This window comes from Fukomys damarensis, unplaced genomic scaffold (genome assembly GCF_012274545.1).
Source record: "Fukomys damarensis isolate Sample0158 unplaced genomic scaffold, DMR_v1.0_HiC HiC_scaffold_4, whole genome shotgun sequence".
NCBI lineage: Eukaryota > Metazoa > Chordata > Mammalia > Rodentia > Bathyergidae > Fukomys > Fukomys damarensis.
Window position 1 is genome coordinate 25,024,197 of NW_022900916.1, and position 22,510 is coordinate 25,046,706.

The 22,510-nt window shown below is 36.4% G+C and overlaps 1 protein-coding gene across 3 annotated transcripts in view; it reads left to right on the top strand.

Moving 5' to 3' along the window:
- Klhl7 (kelch like family member 7) overlaps positions 1–22,510 on the top strand; it is a 59,051-nt gene that overhangs the window by 30,105 nt on the left and 6,436 nt on the right. For all 3 annotated transcript variants that reach the window (XM_033757196.1, XM_010641110.3, XM_033757197.1), the window contains 3 exons: positions 1,220–1,394; positions 9,248–9,390; positions 22,154–22,394. In XM_033757196.1, the coding sequence (XP_033613087.1) occupies positions 1,220–1,394; positions 9,248–9,390; positions 22,154–22,394 (559 nt within the window). The remainder of the gene's footprint in view (positions 1–1,219; positions 1,395–9,247; positions 9,391–22,153; positions 22,395–22,510) is intronic.

Sequence of the window (22,510 nt, forward strand, 5' to 3'; positions counted from 1 at the left end):
AAAAAAAAAAAAAAAAAAAAAAAAAAAAAAAAAAATAAGTTAAGTCTAAGAAACTGCCACAGTCTAGAAAAGCCCAAGATGATTTAATGACTAATTGTAATATGGTTTCCTTAATGGAACCAGAAAAATAACATTAGAGACAGAAAAATGAAAGAAATTCAAAACAAAAATGGATCTTAGTTAACTATTGGTTTATTAATTGTAACAATTATACTGATGTAACCTAAATGCAGAGTATATGGGAATTCTTTGCAGTATCTCTACAACTTTTCTGTAAATCTAAAACTATTCTTTTTGGGTTTTGTTTTGTTTTGTTTTGTTTTGTTTTTTGGTACTGGGGATTGAACTCCATGTACTGGCTAACTTGTGATTGTAAGGCAGTTGGTGGAACCACTGAGCTAAATCCCCAGCCCAAAAACTATTCTAAAATAAAAGCCTATTTTTAAAAAGACCATTTCCTATAGAAATTTGACTCATAGATCAAAATTTGGGCCTTATTAATACTGCTTCAAAATTTACCAATTTAGTTAGCTCAAACATACACATGGTAGATATGTATGTATATGAAGTAATAAATTTGTTTTCAGGGTTTTAAAATTAATGATTTATAAAATAAATCATGTTTATGAGTTTGTTCAATGCAACTAAATGAGGGCTAGAGTATTATTTAGAAAAACAATGGTCACAGAAATATTCTGTGATCTTTTAAATTTAGAATTTTTATATCTTAAAAGTTTTTAGAAAGATAAGTCTGTCAATATCACAGTATAGGAATGTAAGTTTGAAATGAAAGAATGAATGAACTTCATATCTCCTGAGATAGAAAGCCTCTTAGAATACCTGTTTTTCTAGTATCAAATGCACATACATTGGAGCTATCATTGACCAATAGACTTCTTTCAGTACAGTGTACCTTCCTCCAAAAAGAACACTACATTTTGTTTTAAAACTCATAAATTTGATGTTTTTCCTGTCATTACACTGTGTAGTAGTGGTGACTTCTGAAAACCTTTCACCTTCTTGACCCACTAGAGCAGTTTGTAAACTATTCACAAGTATAGGCAAAGTGTTTCTGGTTGAAAGCAGATATCTAATAAAATACTGGAATTAACTGGTTGTCTTCTTAGGAGATTTTTCCCCCTTCAATGTGAGAATAAACATAGGTAATTGGACTGTTTCTGCCATCTAAGAACTTTACTATGCCTTTTTTCCCCCTTAGGTATATGATGCTGCAGTCAGGTGGTTGAAATACGATGAACCCAATCGCCAGCCATTTATGGTTGATATCCTTGCTAAAGTCAGGTTTCCACTTATATCAAAGAATTTCTTAAGTAAAACGGTACAAGCTGAACCACTTATTCAAGACAATCCTGAATGCCTTAAGATGGTGATAAGTAAGTTGCCTTAATATCCATATATAATCTGATCGTATAGCCAGTTCTCATGGGCTTAAAACCCATTAAAATGGATCAGACTCAGAAGCCAGGGAGAACTTACCCTTCTAAATAATTAATCCGTAGGGGTTCTCAGTCCTTTGCAGGAATCTTAGCCTCAGCCCTTATTTTATAGGATTTTTTGTGGTAGAAAGTGAAAGTTACTTAGGCTTTTTACTTTGTTTCTGGTGTTTCCCTTTTTATTTTACTTAACAAATAGTGTTCTGTCATCACATTTTCTTTCTTAAATAGCAGTTCTCTTTTTGTCTGGAGACAATTATTAATCTATTTTTTTCATTTGCTTTGATTTTCTTGACTTACAGGCTGAGTCCCAAGCCTTCAACACCTTTGTAAAATGCCACTTAATAAATTGTCTATACAGTTAAACAAGCTACTGCTTTTATTTCACAGAAACATCCAGGATAGAGCCTTTCTTCAGCCTACTCCGATGTGATCTGTTTGTTCTGTAGGCCTGAAGCCCAGTTCTTGTCCCAGGGCTTCCCTTCATACAGCCTAGATGTCCTTTCACTCCTGGATCACAAGTTTCCCCTTCTTCCTTCTGTTTGTTTGTTTGTTTGTTTGTTTTTGGTACTAGGGATCGAACTTGGGACCTTGTGCCTGCAAGGCAGGTGGTGGAACCACAGAGCTAAATCCCCAGCCCCCTTCTTTCTTCTAATTAATGGAATATACCTTCTAAAAGGTTCCTGATAGCAAATATTTGGAGACTGGACAGATATCCTGTTATTTCACTGTAAAACACTGATAGTTAAACTGGATATAAAATTATGTTGAAAATCATTTTCATTTAGCATTTTGAAGGCATTGCTTCATAATCTTCAGGCTTCCAGTGATACTGTTGAGGAGTCTGAAACCAATCTGATCCTTTTATCTTTTTTTTATAAGTAATATTTTGTCCTTTAATCCCCAACATTTAGAAAATTTATGATGTATGTACATCGTTTTGCAGCATTCTCAGCCATAGATTTCTTAGTTATTATTGACGCTGTGAGCCTTTAGTCATTAAATCTTTAATTTTTTTTTCTCTTTGGTCTCTTCTGATTCCATCTCTGTTTCATAACCCTATTTGGAGAGAGAACCTTGATTTTCCCTTTAAACCTTTTTTTTTTTTCAGCTGTTTTTAATTTTTACAAGTTTCTCCTTATTCTCTTAATTTCATCCTAGCTCTTTGTTTTTCTGTACTTGGGATTGAATTTAGGACCTAATGTATGATAGGCAAGCCTACATTATATCACTGAGCTACATTGCTCTCCTGATTTTGGGGGGATCCGGGCAGGGGGCTTCTTGTTTTTAGAAAGGATCTTACAAGCTGGCTTTGAACTCACTATCATCCTACTTCAACCTCCCAAGTGCTGAAATTATTGCCGTGAACTACCAAGCTCTGCAATACTTTTTCTCTAATCTCTTATTACACGACTGTAATAACTGAGCATTCTAAAGTAATTGTTATATTGTCTTTGAAATTTTCTGATGTTGTCGGTGTTTTCTGTCTTACCTTTGAATTTTCTTTTCTTATTTTTGTTGTTCAAAGTTTTTCTTAAATGTTTGGTTTTATCTGTCAGTCATATAAAAGTAAGTTACTATAGCAGGGAATGTGGCTCAGGGGTGCCTCGCCTGCCTGGCAAGTGTAAGGTCCTGAGTTCAATCCCTGATACCAGAGGGAAAAAAAAAAAGAGTAAATTACTACAAAATTGATAGATCAGGCATCTCAATTCATAAACTAAACTGCAGGATAATTAGAGGTCAATTTTTAAGTTGGGAGCCCTGAGATGTCTGTGTAGATATTTTCTGAGGGAGTTATAAACTGGGTACAGGCATTTGGGAGCTGGATTAGGGTATATTTTTTACCCCAGTTTTCAGTTCAACTCTTCTCATTGTTCCCTGAGTCTGGAACATCTGACCCAGTTCTCCAAAGACCATTCCTTCTTTCCTCTCACAAAGAGGTATGGCAGGTATCTGATGGTAGGGAAGGAGACCTAGGAGTTCACCCTAGAATCCCAGAGTTGTCTTGTTTTCGTCTCCACCCATGCACCCCGTTCTGGAGTATTTGACATCTCTATGATCTTTCCAGGCTTGCTTTTCACTGTCGTCTCCTGATACAACAATTTAGGTATGACACACTCTCCATCTGCTAGCTCTCTCCATTAGTTATGTTCTGGGGTAACAGCCTCAGTAATATTAAGTGTGGTTTGTGTTTGTTTTTTCTGTCCTTGGTATTTGGAATACCTTTGAAGATGAGGTTTTAAAAGGTGTTAAAATGGCAAGTCCAATCTCATGTTATTTTTATATTAAGTCTGAACTGGTCTTTTTCTTTATGGTATCTGGCTTTAGTAATGTAGTTGGATAGGTCTTCTTTAGTCCCAAGATTTTTTATTTCTAATTACTTAAATTTTCTTCTTGTAATTTATGGGTTTCTTCTTTTTCACATATCTATCTATATACATACATACATGCAGTTCTCCAGTCTAGTACCTTTAGTTATTATTGTAATTTATTTATTTAAATTATCCAATGTTGTTGGAGGAGTTATTTCTTTCATTTTCTGCATTCTTAAAATTATTTTAGATACTTTTGTTGTTGGTATTGTGAATTGTCTTTTCCTTTTAATTTATTTTTTTGCCTCGTTATTCTTGGTGACCTTTTTCTCCTGCTCATGTTCTCAGTTCTTTCATTTATTGTTTTGTTTTGTTCTTGTGGTTCTGGGGATCAAACATGGGACCTTTCACAAACAAGCCAAGCACCTTGCCACTGAATAGCACCCTGCCCCCGAACAGTGCCCCAGCTCTTTCATTTCTTCAGACACTTTTAACATAGCTGTTTTATCTTCTGTATTGAGTAACCAGTATCTGAAGTCTCTGGGGAACACACATTGCTGTTTGTGTATTCTATTGATTTATTCCCAGTGGCTTAATTCCTTGTGTGTTTTGTGATTTTTGGACTGTGTACTTAAATTTGCTTGATCTCCAGGAATATTGAGAGGCTTGGGTAGAATTCCTACACATCTCTGTTTTCCTTAAGAAGAGAATAGTATTTGTTCTTGGCAAGTCCCCCAGGGTAAAACAGCTGAGGACTGCTTCAATTTTCTTGTCTGTAGTTTCCTAGAGTTGCAAGTAATATAAATTCAAACCTCAAACTTGCATGAGGACAGGGCTAGTGTCATAAATTCTCAAAAAAGAGAGTCTACCTCCCCTTAGAGTTGAAGTTGAAACAGTCAAGTTACTGTTTTTCCCTTGACCATCAAGCAGATATTTTCTTTTAGCTTATCTTTTACTAAAAGTATAGCTACCAATCTGAGCAACCAGTTTTAGGCAGAGATCTCATTTCTAACTCTGGATCTTGAGCAGGTCCAAGACCATGTTTTTTCACCCTCATAAGGCCAGTGAAAACAATTTCTAGATTTCTACTATTACAGAAAGCCTTCAAAAGAGCTCCAGGGTCTCTTAATGCTTACTTGCATTGTGATGTTTTATTTCCTCCTCCATTTTTAACCTGTATTCTCTTGGGATCTTAACCATGCCCTCAAAAGGATGCTTGTGAAAGTCTGATCTGTCATTCTCCTATAAGTGCAAATTTAGACTGTTATTTAAACAGTGTGGAATATGTACTTTTCTAGTATAATGACTATGATAGACTGAGTTAAGTGTACTTCTGCTAAGTCTCACAGTCTCTTGAATTTCCGTTCATTGTTCAGGTGTCCACAAATGAGCCAGCATGAGAGATATCAGTTTACATATAGTAACTAAGAAAGCCTCTCTTAGAAGCTAGTTGGAATATGAGTTTGAACTCTTAATTTATTTTTCCGTCTTATTTGGAGTATAGCAGGATTCTGGCCCAAAGTTAAGGAAAATACAGTACATACAAGAATAATGAACATGCTCATTCCCGCCTAAGATATCCTCAAGAGTAGTAATACATTTGAGATTATTAGGTTATTTGTCCCTTGATTTGGAAGTCTAATCCATTAGATTTTTCTTATAGCTACTACTTAATAGTCTCTCTTTTATACAGTAAATATGTAAGTTAACCCCATGTTGTTGCTAGATTGGAAAAATATGATATATCCATGTAATGAAATGTTCTAGTTACTACAGCCATCTTACATGCATTTCAGTAATATGGAAGCTTTTCATAAATTGCAAAATCATGAAATAGTACATGGCATATTTTTGTTAAATAAAAATGAAAAAAATTTTAAAAGACGAGGAGAGTTTGAACCCTGATAAGGTTGCCAGGGGGAAAAAAAGAATGTGAGTAAAAGACACATCCTTGATATTTAAGGGATAGAAAAAAAATAGGAAAGGTGAATTCACACATCTACTTGGACCAAAGCCTGGTGTCTTAAAAAACCAAGGTATAGAGTTAGTGTTAAGGTAGTGCACAGGTGACCACTAACCTCTTTAATCCTGCAGAGGTTATAGGGTCAGGTGTTACCCTTTAATATGTAAGAAGAGTTTGTATATCTTAGTTCACCTATGACCTCTGAAGGATTAAATGAATACAAGGGATGAAAGAAAATTAGCACCAAGAAAATGCCTTTGGATTAGCGCTTCTGTCTTTTGGATTCGTACATGCTAATATCAGACTTTGCATAATCACTCCCTTTGCAAACTGTGTTATTTTTCTAGTCTTGTAGCTTCACTGGGTAGAGAGTTGCACTCTTTCTTCATTAATGGCAAGAGGTGTTGAAGACAACCAGCTGGCCTGAGGGTTTAGGATTTAGTTGATATGTGAATTTTAAACTGATTTGGAAAAAGGCTAGAGTGTTATTTGAGAAATTCAAGTGTGGAGATTAGGTTCATAAACAGGAAATGTTTTTTGTTTTTTAATGAATAACAATGACTTGTTCTATGGTCCCTTGACTAAGCATAAGTAAACCCTGAGGCCTGGATAGGGCTAACTGGGCAAAGGCCTCCAGCCTCCCTTCTTCAGCTCTTCAGCTGCCTTCTTACCATCAGAGTTGTGTTCCTTTTCAGAGAGGAAGCAAAACAGAAAAAATAATAGAAAAATAGGATGGAATAAGTCAAATTAATTTATATCTAAAAGAAAACAAGTTCCAAAGTAAGGTACATAACTAAAGCCTCCACAAAGAGCCAGGCCAAGTTCCTGCTGAGAATTTACACATGATAATACCTGATGCTGGAAGGAATAACTCCCAAGGGAATAAACCCAAGGAACATGAGCTCCATCAGTGTCCAAAGGTACCAAAAAGTGTCCCAGCCCTCTCTTAAAAGAGGGGGAAAAACCTATCAGCAAAGGAGTGCAGCTCATGCTTCCTCTGGGGTCAGCACAGTTGCCCCTACTGAGCTACTCTCACCCAGGAGCCTGTTGACTGGAAATAGTTCCCTCATATCTCTCTTTCGCTCCTACTTCTTGTTGTGAGTATTTTGATCATAGACTATACATGCTACCTTCAGTTTGGGTAGAACTCTCCAAGAGCAGTAGCTGTCAAGCCCCAGAGTTTCACATTCAGAGGGTCTAGGAAGGTATGCAGTTATTGGGAGTTCCACCATGTTTCCAGGTGATCCTGATGCTGCTGGCCATGGAGCCACACTTTGAGAACCATCCATAGGCTAAATATAGCCTTGGGCTAAAATTGGTTTTTCACTTTTGTGAAAAATTATAATATAAAATGAACGAACAAACAAAAGCATCCAGAATATTTCATCAAAACCAAATGGGCCCTGCAAAGTTTAAGGTATTTACTCTGCCCTTTACTAAAACAGTTTGCCAATCTATATCCTAAAATATGAACCCCTGACCTAGGACCCTCCTCCTCCGAGGTTTCTAGCTTTTTTGGAGGGGGTACTGAGGATAAAACTCAGGACCTTGCGCTTGTGAGACAGGCTAAATTTCCGGCCTGTTTTCTAGCTGTTCTTATGCCAAAGCACTTTTCTTCAAACTCTGGAAGGAAAGACAATGCTAACTATTGATTATTTTCCTTCCTTCACAAACTATTCTCCGTACTGTTTCTCTCCCTCTCTCTCTCTCTCTCTCTCTCTCTCTCTCTCTCTCTCTCTCTCTCTCTCTCCCCCTATCCTTCTCTGTCCTAACCCAGCCTAATGTACAAAATTGATACAGCATTAGTAATACTGTACATTATACACAATTCAAAAGGTATAAATACATACATAGTAACAAGCCAGACTTTCTTATACCCCTCTTCCCTGCCCCCTTGTCCGTTTGTGCCAGAGGTACTGTTAACCTGTGTACCCTTACAGAGGCAGTCTTGAGACTGTGTTACACATGTATACACATGCATAAAGTACAGGTATGACATTTTGTATAGATGCATAAAAATGCACCTTTTAACACAAATGGTATTACATACTGTGTATTGTCCTTTTTTTTTTTTTTTTTCATTTCACACTATTTCCTGGGGATCATTTCATGAGTATATATTAACCTTTCCCATTCCTAACAGTCACATGTAATGATTTTAACCACTTTTCTAACAGTGAATATTAGGCTGACAGACTCCTAGCAGGGGGAATTTCTACGTTCAAGGGTGTGTATACATTTGTAATTTTGTTGAATCTCAGATTGCTCTCCAGATGGTTGTACTCATCCACACCCCCACCAGCCAGGCCTAAAGGTGCCACCTTACCACACATCCTCTTACCCTGTATTCCACACATTTTGTGATCCCTCTGATCAGTGAAAAAAAGCATGGTTTTAATTTATAAATTTCTTAAATTCTTTACAGTTCTTTTTCTGTGAAGTGTATTCAGGTACTTCATCTAATTTTCTGTTCATTTGCTAATCTTAATTTTAATTAATAAAATGTCTCTTTATACTTTTCATTTATGTTTTCACAGTTTGTTACTATCTTGATTCATTTTTCTTTTTCTTTTTCTTTTTGCCATGAAGTAAATTAAAATTTTATATGGTTATTGGGATATTTTTACTTGGGTCCTTTGTATTGTGAATTATAGGGCCTCTTTTTCATAAACTACCCTATTTTTCTCTAAATACATTTGTATTGATTTGGAATTTAGAATAAAATATGAGGTCAGGCTCCAATTTTTTCCCTAAGTTCCTGTCTAACATTGATAGGCAATCCATTTTTCTCACACTAATTTGAAATAATACGTTAAATAGTTTTTGATTAAGTGACTTCTGACCAAAATTAAGGAAGTGCTGGAGGAAAAAGATTGATTCTGAATCCTCACTGCATTTGAGAGTCATCGAAGACAGCACTTTTCAAAGTTCTATGTACATCTGAATTTCCTTGGGATTTTAAGTTTGCAAACTTGCTGATTCAGTGGGTCTAAAATAGGTTCTATCTCCAGCATTTCTAACAAACTCAGATGGCTGAAGCTACTGCTCTTTGAACCATATTTTAAATGGCAAGTATTTAAGGAACGCTTTAAAATACTGTACCAATGCCTGGGCCCGACCACCAGGTACTTTAATTGGTCTGCAGTAGGACCCAGGCAGAGTTCAGAGATTTCCCAGGTGATTCTAATGTACAGTTAAGATTAAGAACCACTGAGTTAGGAGATCTGGATTTCAATATGATGTTTTTGGCAGCTGTTGCTTGAGGAGCCAGGTAATTCACTGGTATGTAATAAGTGGGTGGCACAGTCCATACTGGTGATTGTTGTGCATAATAAATTTGTTAGAAGTCTAGTGCTTAAACATTTCTCCTATGCCTTTCCCCTCACTGTCCTCGAACACTTTGGGATGATAAAAACACAGTTACAAAAATAAATGCACTGTTTTGTCTGGGCATTACCTTTTCAAAGCATTGCATTAGTGCCTAAAGTTCTTAAGAGTTCCCATGTGTTTTTCTACAGGTGGAATGAGGTACCATCTGCTATCTCCAGAGGATCGAGAAGAACTTGTAGATGGCACAAGGCCTAGAAGAAAGAAACATGATTACCGCATAGCCTTATTTGGAGGTTCCCAGCCACAGTCTTGTAGATATTTTAACCCAAAGGTAAATAATTTTTATTCTTGTTTCATTTTTGCAAACACTGAGCACATAGCTACTTGTCCCAAGTAATACTTGCCCCATGGTGTGAGTAATTTCTCATACCTTTAGAATTGTTATTTTATGCTGTTCTTTTACATATCTTATTAGATGCATAGTTGTCCTCTTTATTTTACAGGTGAAGATTAAGACTTAAATTTCAGATGTTCCTATAATTTCTTTGAAATGCTTTCTAGGAATTGTTACCAAAGAAAGCAGCAAGCTAATTCCATCATGTTTCTCTTGTTTCTTTCTGTTAGCAAATCTTGCATTTATTCAAACTCTTTGCTTTCATTTTCATTGAAATCTGCTGGTAGGTTTGGATGTATTTTCTTTCTTTAGTAATTATATTTTGATATGAAATATACATTATCATTCTTGAAAATTTAGAAAACCTAGAAATCACAAAGAAAAAAGATAAATTTTACCTTTAATCCAACCATGTAGAACCAATCACCAACTTTTAGTGTGCTTCCCAATATATATCATGCCAATTGGGATAGCAGAATCTTGAATCCATAGGTCTAGGAACACAATTTTTTTAAAAAAATTAATTAGAGCCTTGAGAGAACCCACTCACATTTCTACTTCTTGTTTCTTAGTTCTATCGGTTTGGGCTATGGAAGAAATACCATATTTTTCTGATACTACGTGTATTGATGGGGCAGAGTAATCACAATCCTAAAAATTAACACAAAACTTGCAAGGTGGTATCCATAACTCATGCAGAGTCCAAGCACATAATGGTCTCTCTCATCATTTTTTAAGCCCAGTTTTTAATTGACAGTAAATCTTTGATGAGATTAAGGTATCTTTCTGACTTGAGAATACTTATACATGTGTCTAAGAGGAGTAGATGGTTGAAGGCATTTTATGTAATAATGTGGTGATATACAAGGCATTTGTAAAAAGATATATGGTGGTGGTGTCAGGAATACAGAGACAGATAAGGCCTATCCAAATCCATATTATCAATTCCCGTGAAGAAAAAGCATTGTCCTTTCAACAACAGAAAAATCCAAGTGTAGTTAGCCTGTTATTAGGTAACTAACTGGCTCCCTCAATGTATGACAACAAATCGAGGACTCAGGATTCATGAGTATTGCTGACAGTATCAGCACTAGCCAGTATTACTCTGTTAGTTTTTGTGACTACTGACTTAGACAGCTTCTATTAGTGCCCCGAGCAAGTATCAAATTGACTGAAGAGGGAAGACTCAGATGTAGTTTTGTACACAGGACTTTTCTGTATTTGTGAACACTGATAAAATTCATGTGAGATACAAATTTGTGTGTCCTTCAGGAAGCCCACCTTCCTTAGATCTCCTTGTCAACATTCTTGGCTATTTCCAGCTTATACTCATCTGAATAAACCATTAGCAGTGCCCCCAAATTGATTAAAAAAAAAAAAAAAGAACCAACCTGAGGTTTTTCTTCCTAAAGATAGAAATGTCTAAAACAATGAACTGCTTGAAAATCTCCCAATGCAACATACTTTCCTTCTTTATTGTCCTTCAGTGCAATTCCTAAAAGGGCTGTAATACTTTAGCAGCTCATTATAGTGAAACAAGCTCAGGTCTTTCAAATTTGTTGGCTGCTATATATGGAATACCTTCATGAAGACATAGTACTGGTTGAGGGAGAAGACAGTGAATCAGATGAAAAGCTACTGGGTAACAGTTATAATTAACCTGTTTGGGTATTTTAGACCATCCATAGGTTCTCTGCCGTAACTCGTTAGTTCTGATACCATAGAAAGAAAGTGGCCACAAACAGTACATAAACAAATGGGCATGGCTGCATTCCAGTTAAATTTTATTTGTGAAAACAGGTGATGGGCTAGATTTGGCCTTCAGACCATAGTTTGCCAATCTCTGCTCTAGACCCATGTACAAATAGGAATTTTAACACTGTAGGCTAGGCTAGTTTCTTTTCTGTCTTTACCAAGGCAAATAGGTTCTTTTCCATATCCTGTTCTCCAGAACTGATCAGCAATATGAGCATCAGCAAGAGAGCAGCCTGTCACTATCTTTGGGAAAGGTGAGCTGGTCCATGGTCTCAGTTGCTTAGATTATGTTACGGAGCTTGAGAATCAGCAGATCCTTGAGGTTAGATTATGACATTTTCTCTGCCAGCTGACAGGAAATTCCCTCTAATGGTCTAAGATGGTAGACAATAAAAGAGAAATATGTATTAGCCAAAGTATTAGCTATATACCAAGGAAAGTTACATCCCCCCCAAAAAAAGACTGAAATTATAAGTTTAAATTACAATTCTGCAAACAACAGCTTCTGTAATAGCCTAACTATGGCATTAATTTTGGACAGCGAAAAAGCAATGAAACCAAACTTTGGTAGAAAATATTTTATTTAAAAATAAAATAGATGGCTCTTTTTGCCTACAGATGGGCCACAAGAATTTTTATTTCCTTTAGGAGGCAGGGACCATCAGTTCTAGAATAAAAAAATGAGGGAAGACTCTTAGCCCTTTGTTATGGTCTATAGTTCTAATACTTTCCTTGGTTTTCTTTTTTTATTGGACAGTTGAGAAGATATGCACAACCCTGGAAATGAGACTGTAACTTCAGAATTCTCATTTGATGTCTTGCTTTGCTCTTACAAATGACCTATTATTAATTGCTATTTTGTTTACTAAGCCACAAATGTTTAGACTTCCAGTAGAAAAAATTCAAATTGAAAAATTAACAACTGATAAAAATATCCACATACTCTCAAACATATTCTCCAAAGCTAACACTATTAGAATCTCATTACAGTATTTGTTAAGTTTTTTAGGGGGCGGTTGTTTTTTTTGGGTTTTTTTGTTTGTTTTTTGGGGGTTTTTTTTGTTTTTTTGAGACATGGTCTCACTATGTAGTTGAGACTGACCTGGAACTCACTATGTAGCCCAGGCTGGTCTTGAACTCACAGCGATCCTCCTGCCTCAGCCTCCCGAGTCCTGGGATTATAGTCATGCACCACCACACCTGGCTTGCCCTATTAAATGTTTTTATCAGAGGCATACCAGCCCTCTTGCTTCTTTTTCCTACAAAAATTCATCTTGAAAAACTTCTTCCATTTACTAGTATTTGTATATAACATTTCAATACAAGTTAGTCCTTGGCATAAGCCTGTAATCCCAGCACTCTGAGAAGATAAGGCAAGAGGATCACAAGTTGAAGCCCATCCTGAGCAACTTAGTGAGACCCTGTCTTATAATTTAAAATGAAATAACTGGGAATATAACTCAATATAAAGACCCTAAATTCAATCGCCAGTACCCTCCTAAAAAACCTGGTATTAAAAGAGACACTAAATTTAGTTATAAATTATTATTTGTCTTATATTATTTCAAATGAACATTATTTCATTATTCAAGTAGACTGCTTAATAAGAAATACTGTATATGTGGGCTGGGGATTTAGCTCAGTGGTTCTGCCACCTGCCTCGCAAGCGCAAGGTCCTGAGTTCGATCCCCAGTACCAAAAAAAAAAAAAGAAAGAAAAAGAAATACTGTATATGAGTTGATTTAGTTTGAAACCTTTGAAATTAATATGTTCAGAAATATTAGAATGGATTTCTCTCTCCTTAAATTAGGACCCATTTGTGTGGATCCTATACTAGCCAAAAGTGGCAATCACTTTCAATGAATTAATCTTGAAAGAGAACTGTTTAATTAAGTATAACTTCACCGAATGGTCCAGAATAAAGACACTACTCTTATGTTATTATCTTTATATAGTCCTTGGATATCATTGATATCACAAGGCAAATATTTGTATTAGTTGATTAAAAATGATGGCAAAGAAAATCTTAACTTTTTTCTGAATATTAGTAGAAAAAGAAGTCTTGGGTTACTTTATTGAATTGAAATGCTATCTGTCTTGCTACCATTCTTTTGTAAAACCTTCCACTTCTCCCTTTCCCCATCTTGTACTTGCATCAAGTGTTTAGTGATCGCTTAAAGAATTATCTGTATTCAGTCTGGCTATTTCTCTTAGTATTGGTGTTCTCGGATTGTAGCATGGTAATGTCCTATGATATTGATGTCTAAATAAAAGTTGACTTAATTGACCAGTTTTTATTTGGACTCTGGCTAGTGAAATGATGGGCTGTGGGCTTAGAACCCTGGAAGGATCTTGGGTTGCTACATTTACATGATGAAAACGGGGGAGACTGCCCTACAGAAAAAGAGACTGTGCATATTCCCTGGCAAAAATGAACAAGGACTGGAACTAACGAGATGAGCATCAGAGTCTGTAAATTACAAAGGCAGAAAAGCATATGGTGCCGTCTTTCTGAAACTGAAACTATCAGTATTAAGTTTGCCCCAGGGCACTTTCTTACACAGAACTCTGAGTAGATGCATCACTGAGGTTAGTGCCTGGCTCGTTTTGTGTACTCAAATCCATGAGGATGGATGAGCCAGTACAACATTGTATATCATGTCACAGGAAATTTCATCTGTTGGTTTATGGAACTATATCTAAATATAATTTGGCCCTAAATTTTTCAAAGTATTAGAAGAAGAAATAATTTTCAACTCAGAACACACTTTCCTGTTGAAAACATTGTTTATTAAAGGTGTCACAGTGCCTTTGTCTCACAGTATTACAGCCACCTTTGCTCTTAAACAGGTCCTTTCTAAGGACATAGCCCTACTCTGTGATCAGGAAAAAAATCAGTTATATGTGGTATATGATCTTAAAAGATCATTTTAAAAGATGCTTAACCAGGCATGGTGGTGCATACCTGCAATTCAAGAACTGTGGGAGACTGAGGTAAGAGGATCACAAGTTTGACCCCAGGCCAGGCATGATGGCACATGCCTGTGATTCCAGTACTCGGGAGGCTGAGGCAGGTGGATCCCTGCAAGTTCAAGTCTAGCCTGAGCTACACAGTGAATTCAAGGCCAGCCTGAACTGCATAGCGAGAACCTGTTTCAACGATGAAAGAAAACTTCAAGCCCAGCCTAGGCAACTTAGTGACTTAGCCAGACCTTGTCTAAAAATAAAATACACACTGGTTGGGTGTGGTGGCGCACGCCTGTAATCCCAGTACTCCAGGAGGCTGAGGAAGGAGGATCGCAGTGAGTTCGAGGCCAAACTGGGCTACATAGTTCAGGACCAGCCTGAACTACAAAGCGAGACCCTGTCTCAAAAAAATAAAATGCAGAAAATAAAAAAGGGTTGGAGATATAGCTCAAGGCAAAGGCCTAGATTTACCTTTAGTACCAAGGGAGGAAAGTCATGTCCATAAAAGTGTAAACTATAAGGGACTGTTAGGAGTATTATCAGTATTATGTAGTGATTCTACAATACTCTGCAATTAAAGAAAAAAGTTGGGGATATTTTAAGGGGAAAATGTACTCATCTTGTTTTATATCATTTACATATTATAGAAACTTGATAAAAATTTTTGAAAATAAAGATTAAGTGGAGTTTTTTCCCTTACTAACAAAAATACAAGTGAGAACTTTACCAAACTATCTCCCACTGTTTTGGGGTAATGCCAGATGAAACATTTGGGGAAGCCCCAAAACAAAAAAGGGCAGTGAACATAATATGAATGAATGCCTAGGTTTTTTTATTGGGGATCCAGAAGAGATCCATAAATTTCTTTCTTGCTTTCTTTTAGATAGGAATTGTTGCCTTCCTGGATGGGTTTTGGGAGTCAAGTTCTAACCACACCTTATGCAAATACTCAATCCAGCCTCTGTGGCATCTGGTGGTGCTCAGTTCTTGAAAGTTTTCAGCCTTTTCTGGACACTTAAGTGTCCGTCTTACAGGAATTTAATTTGACATTTTCCCTCTCTTTAATTTGCTTTTTTTTTTGGACCAGGGATCGAACTCAGGACCTTGTGCTTATGAGGCAAGCAGCGGAACCACTGAGCTAAATCCCCAGCCCATTTTGCTATCTATTCTTCCATGTTCACTCAGTCTTCATAAACTGTAGTTGAGATTATGGATCGCTCTTGGTAAAATCAGGGAAACCTACCAGAAGTTTTGCACTTGAAAACAAAAGTGTAAAATATGAGACAGAGTATAACAGAAAAGGCAGGAAAGGCTAAGACCAAGGAAAACAGTATTTTATACATCAGTGTGTCTGCATGTGTAAGTATACTTATATGGAAGATGTAGTGACATTTAAGAGATCCTTTTACTCACATCTTTTCTAGGCTTTCCAATTTTCCTATTTTCATATCTTCTTAGCACCTAAGTATAGAAACTTGTGTGAAATACTCATAAAACTAAACTAAATTCTAATTTTGGGGTAAAATTTTGTGCTCCTTCTCCACATAAACACATCTTCCCATGAGTGGCTGATCTGTCCATCATGTTGCTATAAGAACTGCATGTTCCTCTAGATTACCCTGCACCTAGGAATGCAGGGAGTGGAAAATAACCCTTCACTCATAGGCTTCAGATTGGAATTGGCTCTTTCAGTAGGGTATGACCCAACCTTCATATTCAGTGAGCTGACAATCCTAACTTCACACTTATGTTTTACCTCTCTTTCCCTGTTACCTTAATTACACTATCCTCTTAAGTCATACAACCAATGATCAAAAGGTAAACATCAAATCACCTTCTTAGACCTCTGTTTAGGGAAACAGGTAGATTGGGGGAATTAAGTAATCTTCACAGAAGGCCTAGTGGTATATGGACATACAAAAAGATCCACAAAGGCAATAAACTCTTCTCCCTTCATGTACATACAGCCAGAGCTAGGTATTTTCAAACAGTGTATTTTTTCTTCAATTTTTATATTAGTGTATGTTTTCTTGGTAAACAAGTCATCTAGGGAAATTGGTACTTCTAATCTTGAGCCTTTTTATTTCTCCTTCCTCTCCCTCCGTCCCATCTTCATCACTCACATCTCCAGATCTTCCTGTTCTTACAAAGAATCAACTCTTTGATTGGTTGATCTTTCATAATTTTTTCTATCTTTCATAATTTTTTCTAACTCTCCATTTATTCTTTGTATTTGTTTTGTTTTGTTTTGTTTTTGAGACAGGGTCTCACTGTGTAGTTGAGCCTGACCTGGAACTCACTGTGTAGTCCAGGCTGGTCTCGAACTCACAGAAATCCTCCTGCCTCAGCCTCCCAAGTGCTGGGATTACAGGCGTGTACCACCATGCCCAGCTTATTCATTGCATTTTTTAATCACAATCTCTTTAATTTCCATTCTAATCTTTACTTCTTTCCTTCTATTAATTTCAGATTTGGACTTGTTTTTCTAGGACCTTACAATGCATCATTAGATTTTTGGGGGGATTGCTTAATTATTTTAATGTGTATATTCACAGGTATAAGCTTTCCTTTTAGAACTGTTTTCATTGTATCTTATTGGTTTTGGCCTGATGTGCTTCCATTGTCATTTGATTCTAGGAACTTTTTTATTTCTTCCCTGATTTTTCCTGTGATCCATTGATTTTTCAGTAATGTATTGTTTAATCTCCATGTGTTTGTGTAATTTCTGTGATTTCTTTTGCTTTTGACTTCAAGATTCATTCCACTCTGATTCGGTAACATTCAGGGGATTATCTCACTTCTTTGTATTTATTTAAGCATACTTTATGGCCTAAGATGTGAACTATTTTAGGAAAAGTTCCATATCCTGCTTAGAAAAACGTGTACTCTGTTGTTTGGTGAAACAGTCTGTAGATATCTGTTAAGTCCATACTTCACAAAGTCCTATAATTATTGCTTTATGAATTTGGATGCTCCAACATTCAGCATATAGATATTTAGAATTCTTATCTGTTCTTGTTGAATTGCTCCCTTTACCAATGTGTAGTGGCTATCTTTGTCTCTTTTGATCAGTTTTGGCTTAAATTTTGCTGGATCTGAAAATAAGAAAGCTACTCCTGCTTGTTTTGGGGCTCCAGTTGAATGGAGTAATGTTCTTCACCCTTTCATATTCAGCCTATATACTTCTTTTGGATAAGATGTGTCACCTGTAGGCAATACATGCTTGCATTTAGGTTTTTTTATCCAATCTGCCAGTCTGTCTTTTGATTTGTAGATTGAGACTGTTAACATTGAGAGTTATTACTACAAGGTATTGAGTCCTGTCATTGCATTATTTTTCCAGGGCTGATTCCTTTTTATCCTTTTGTTTAACTACTCTCCCAGTTAGATATATACTTTCCTTTGGACTCTTTGGTGCTGATGGCCACCATCTCTATCTAGGATTCCCTTAAGTATTTTTGCAGTGCTGAGTGATATAATGGTCTTGTATTTCTTCAGGACTTTTTTGTTGTGGAAAATTTTCACTTCTCCATCAATTTTTGAATACTAAATTTGCATGGTATTAAAACCTAACTTGAAAACTATTTCCTTTTAAGGCTTGAAAAACTTAACTTGGAGCTCTCCTTTAGTTTGCTTTAAGGATTGTGCCAAGAAATCTACTGTAATTCTGATAGGCTTGCTTTTCTCTAACTGCTTTTAGTATTCTTTTTGTTGAATTTCTGGATGATGTGTCATGGAGAGATTCCTTTCTGATCATGGCTATGTGATGTGTCCTATATGCCTCTTATATTTAAGATTGATTTCTCTTCCTAGATTTGCAAAGTTTTCTGCTATGATTTCAATGAATAGAATTTTTATACATTTTGAATCATCTTCTAATTTTTTTCTTTAGTCCCATCATTTCGAGGGAGGTTCTTTTGTTTGTTTGTTTTTTGTTTTTGGTATTGGGGATCGAACTCAGGACCTTGTGCTTGTGAGGCAAGAGGTGGAGCCACTGAGCTAAATACCCAGCCCAGGAGGTTGTTTTTTGAGTCATCCAGTAATTGTTGGATCTGGCTTGCATGGTATCTTGTTTTTAAGGTATCATTGAGTGGTGATATATGATACCCACCCATCTTCAATTTTTGACACTGTCTTCATATTTGTTCAATCTACTACTCATGCTTTCCATTAAATTTTTCATATCATATATCTGTTTGCCTTCTTTTTGTACTTTCTAATTCTTTGCAAACTGGTCATTCATGTTTCGTGTCTTGTCTTACATTATTTTGCTTACTCAATCATTTTAAGTTTGTTGAAAATTTTATTAGTAAAATCCTAAATTCATAGTAACTCAATCTTAATAAACCCCTTCCCCAAATGGCTCCTGATGATATTACTCCCAAGAATGGCAGATGCTGCCATGAGTTTCTTCTCTAACTTTAACCTGCCGTGCAGGAGTAACTTGCAGGATAAAACCCCATGCTACATTTGCAGCTCACAGTACTGTGGGCTTTTCTTGGAACTCACACTTCCAGCCCAGTCTATTGTTTTTTCCCTGGGGCTGCCAACCCACTCTGACCATACCTTGTATTAGCAGAGACCTGTTCCACTTCCTGGGAGCCAGGGTTAGCATTCTAGGCTGGTTTGTTGTTTTCTCTGCATTGCTTTCAGTTTTTCCAGTTTCTTTGTGCTTTCTAGTTTTCCTGTCAGCTCTTTGTTGATTCTCAGAGTTTTACTTCTTTTTTTCTTCCCAAAATTGTTGTGTTCTAGGTATCTCAATTCAAGGTCCTAGAGAGACTGTTGGGGGGGGATTGTTTGTTTTTTTGGTTTTGGGGTTTTTTTTGCACTGGGGATTGAACTCAGGACCTCACACTTGCAAGTCAGGTGCAGTGCCACTGAGCTAAATCCACAGCCCATGGAGAGACTGTATTTTGCTGCCAGCCTTCTGCTATCTACTCCCCACACAGGTGTATTTAAATGACCCCAAACATACAGAATTAAATTTTAGCTAAAAAGAAATCTATTTTGCATTCTTGGTAGAAATGTTTGCAAAGTTCACTTAATCTGCCTAGAACATAAACTATAGTAAGTGCTCAATTTATGAACAAGTTTCATTTGGGGAGAACATTCCTAAGTCAGATTCCTTAGTAGTAATCCAACAAAGTGAGTTTTATGCAGTACGCACATGAAAGTTCACAGCTCTAATGTTCATAAGTTAGGGACTTACTATATTAGGCACAAAATTATATCTAGTTAGTAGTTATCAAGTCTGGCATATACAATAGCCATTGACAGTTATTAAAATTATCATTAAAAATTGGGGACCTGGCAGAGTGGCACATACCTATAGTTCTAGCACACAGGAAGCTAACACAGGAAAATCACTTAACCCCAAGAGTTTAAGACCAGCCTGGGTAACACAGTGGGACCTTAATTGATTCTAAAGAAATTGTAACCCAACTTGGTCTCTCTTCTCCTCTGGCACTCATACACTAAGTCATTTTTCCCTTGGAATGTCTAGTTCAAGGAAGCAGTTTATTTTAATTCTTAAGTTTAAAGTATAACCAAGTCATATATGACAGGTACATACGAGCAGATATTTATTCCCTATTCTAAATTTTGAAAAGTATTAGAAAATTAAAACTATTTCTGTTACCAAACTCTACAGAATTATTTCATTCTTTGGAACCTCATATCCTGATGTCTAAATAAGCATATCGGGATAAAAGAAAAAATATGTATTTATTTTTCTTTTATTTCAAGCTCCTATATAGGCAGTTATTTTTAATTTAAAGAGCAGTAGAACTTGGAAATCATTTACAAACATAATTTTTTCACATAAGTTTAATTAAGGAATAACATAGAAAGATATTGAAAATGCCAGGCATGGTGGCACATGCCTGTAATGCCAGCTACTCGGCAGGCTGAGGCAGGATGATTCAGAGTTTGAGGCCATCCTAGGCCAGACTGTGTCTCAAAATAAGAATTTAGTGAGACCCTGTGTCAAAGTAAAAAAGAACTGGAAGTGTAACTCAGTGGTAGAGCATTTACCTATCATGGGCAAACCTCTGGGTTGAATCTCCAGTCCCTTTAAAAAAAGAATTACAGAGAAGTTTCTACATAGCCTTCTAATAATTATCCAATAAATTGGGGGTAAGAATGGCAAGACTTGAGATACATTGAGTTAATGTAGTTTATTAATGAAATTGGTCTGGGTTTTTTTGTTTTTTGTTTTTTGTTTTTTTTTGAGGCAGAGTCTCACTATATAGTTCAGGCTGGTCTTGAACTCATTATGTAGCCCAGGCTGGCCTTGAACTCACAGTGATCCTCCTGTTTCAGCCTCCCAATTGCTGGGATTATAGGCATGCACCACCTCATCCAGCTAAATAGTATTGCTCTGCTAAGTAAATTTGGTCAGATAGTAATTATGGATGGATTTTCAGGATATGTAAGAGAATCACTTCATTTACCTTTCAAGGATTGCTCCCTATAAAATAAGGTCATTATTTTCTCTCTTTCATTTTGTGGTATACAGTTTCTCTAAGAGAATAAGTAAAGATATTTCCCCCTAGTTTTACAGTGTCCACTGAGTAAAACTGAAGCTTCACGATGACGTTATGTTTATCTTATAGTTGTGCTTACCCAACAGTATGTATGCCTCTGAGTAATCCAGGTGGCACAGATCCTAGTTTGAGGGGTTTGTTCGGTTTGGTTTTGGTTTCTTTTTGTTTTTATTTTGTTTTAACCTAAGACGGAATGTTTATCTTTACTGGAGTAAAAATCCCTACAAAGGAGCTCTTCCTTTCCTAACAGCCCATCATCCCTTGTGTTTTGAGACAATGATGAAACCAAATAAATACCTGACACACTGGATACATAATAGTAGATCAGCCAAGTTTTCCCAAAGGGATTTCAACACTAATAGTCACATAGAGTGCTTTGTTTGGTGAGATTTAGAGTTGTTTGGAAGCCTGCCTGATCCTGATTAATTTTCATAAAACAGCAAGAGCACCAACTTTCTTTCTCAGAAAAAAAGGCCAATACTCTATATCTTTGGGGGCTTTTACCCATACACATATGTGGAAGGTGGGCAGAAACACACTTAGTTGCTGTCAAATTCAGGAAACAGAGTGATACTATAAGCAGCTTGTACTATAAGTGCTGGTAGATGCTTCTAATCATTAGGGAAAAAGAATATCCAGACTACTCAGAACTCCTTGCTCAGGTACTTGAGCTTTAAGAATCTGGTTGACTACACTAGTCCAAATTAATATTTATAGAAAAGTAACATCTCTCAGAAGCCCAAAAAATACTTTTGGACTCTAGATGTCAGTAGGGTTTGAGCTTCATAATATCCATTCTTTTTATATTAGTCTGTACGTCTGGCAGGGAAGAGATGGAGATATTTGCATTTGAAACAGTTGTTTTAATATAACAAAATGATTTTAGAGTTTTCTTTTTTATTTTAACCCCACTTTCCTACTAATGCAGCTTGGTTATATAGACTTTCATTTTGGCAAATGTATGCATAGGCATGATATACTTCTTTCTCCCATCACTCCCCTCGCCCCACCCCCTCCCAGTTTCATGTTTTGAGGGAGTTTCAATGTGTATAAATGTATTTTGATCATGTTCATGCCCCCTACTTAGAGTTTCATATTGTTGTTTTTCTTCAACAACAGAAGGAATACAAAGCAGCACGATCATGGTATAGCCAAATATATTTGTTTATTTTAAAAATAAATTGTTTATTTTAAAAATTTAAAAGCTGGAAAAGACACAAAGTAGTCATGTGCCTTTCTCTTGCTATCTACCCCAGCGAGACAACATTCTGAAAAAAATCACATAGATTATTTTGGCCAGTAGTGTCAAGATAAACATTTGTATGTGAATTTTAGCAAATTAAAACAGTTTTGTATTTTCTCAGCAATGTCTATGCTTTGTCTTTTTCAATGATATTCCCTTAGTGGAAGCTTCCTGTCTTTTCCTGTTTCAGGATTATAGCTGGACAGATATCCGCTGCCCCTTTGAAAAGCGAAGAGATGCAGCATGCGTATTTTGGGACAATGTAGTGTACATTTTGGGTGGCTCTCAGCTTTTCCCCATAAAACGAATGGACTGCTACAATGTAGTGAAGGACAGCTGGTACTCTAAGCTGGGTCCTCCAACACCTCGAGACAGCCTTGCTGCCTGTGCTGCGGAGGGCAAAATTTATACCTCTGGAGGCTCAGAAGTAGGTAAGGACTTCTTGATATTTTTGTTCAAGAGCTCTTTAAAGCCAGATATCTTGGTTTCCATATTTAGATATAAATTGATATTTCTTGACACACTTTTTGGTATTTTAAATACATGT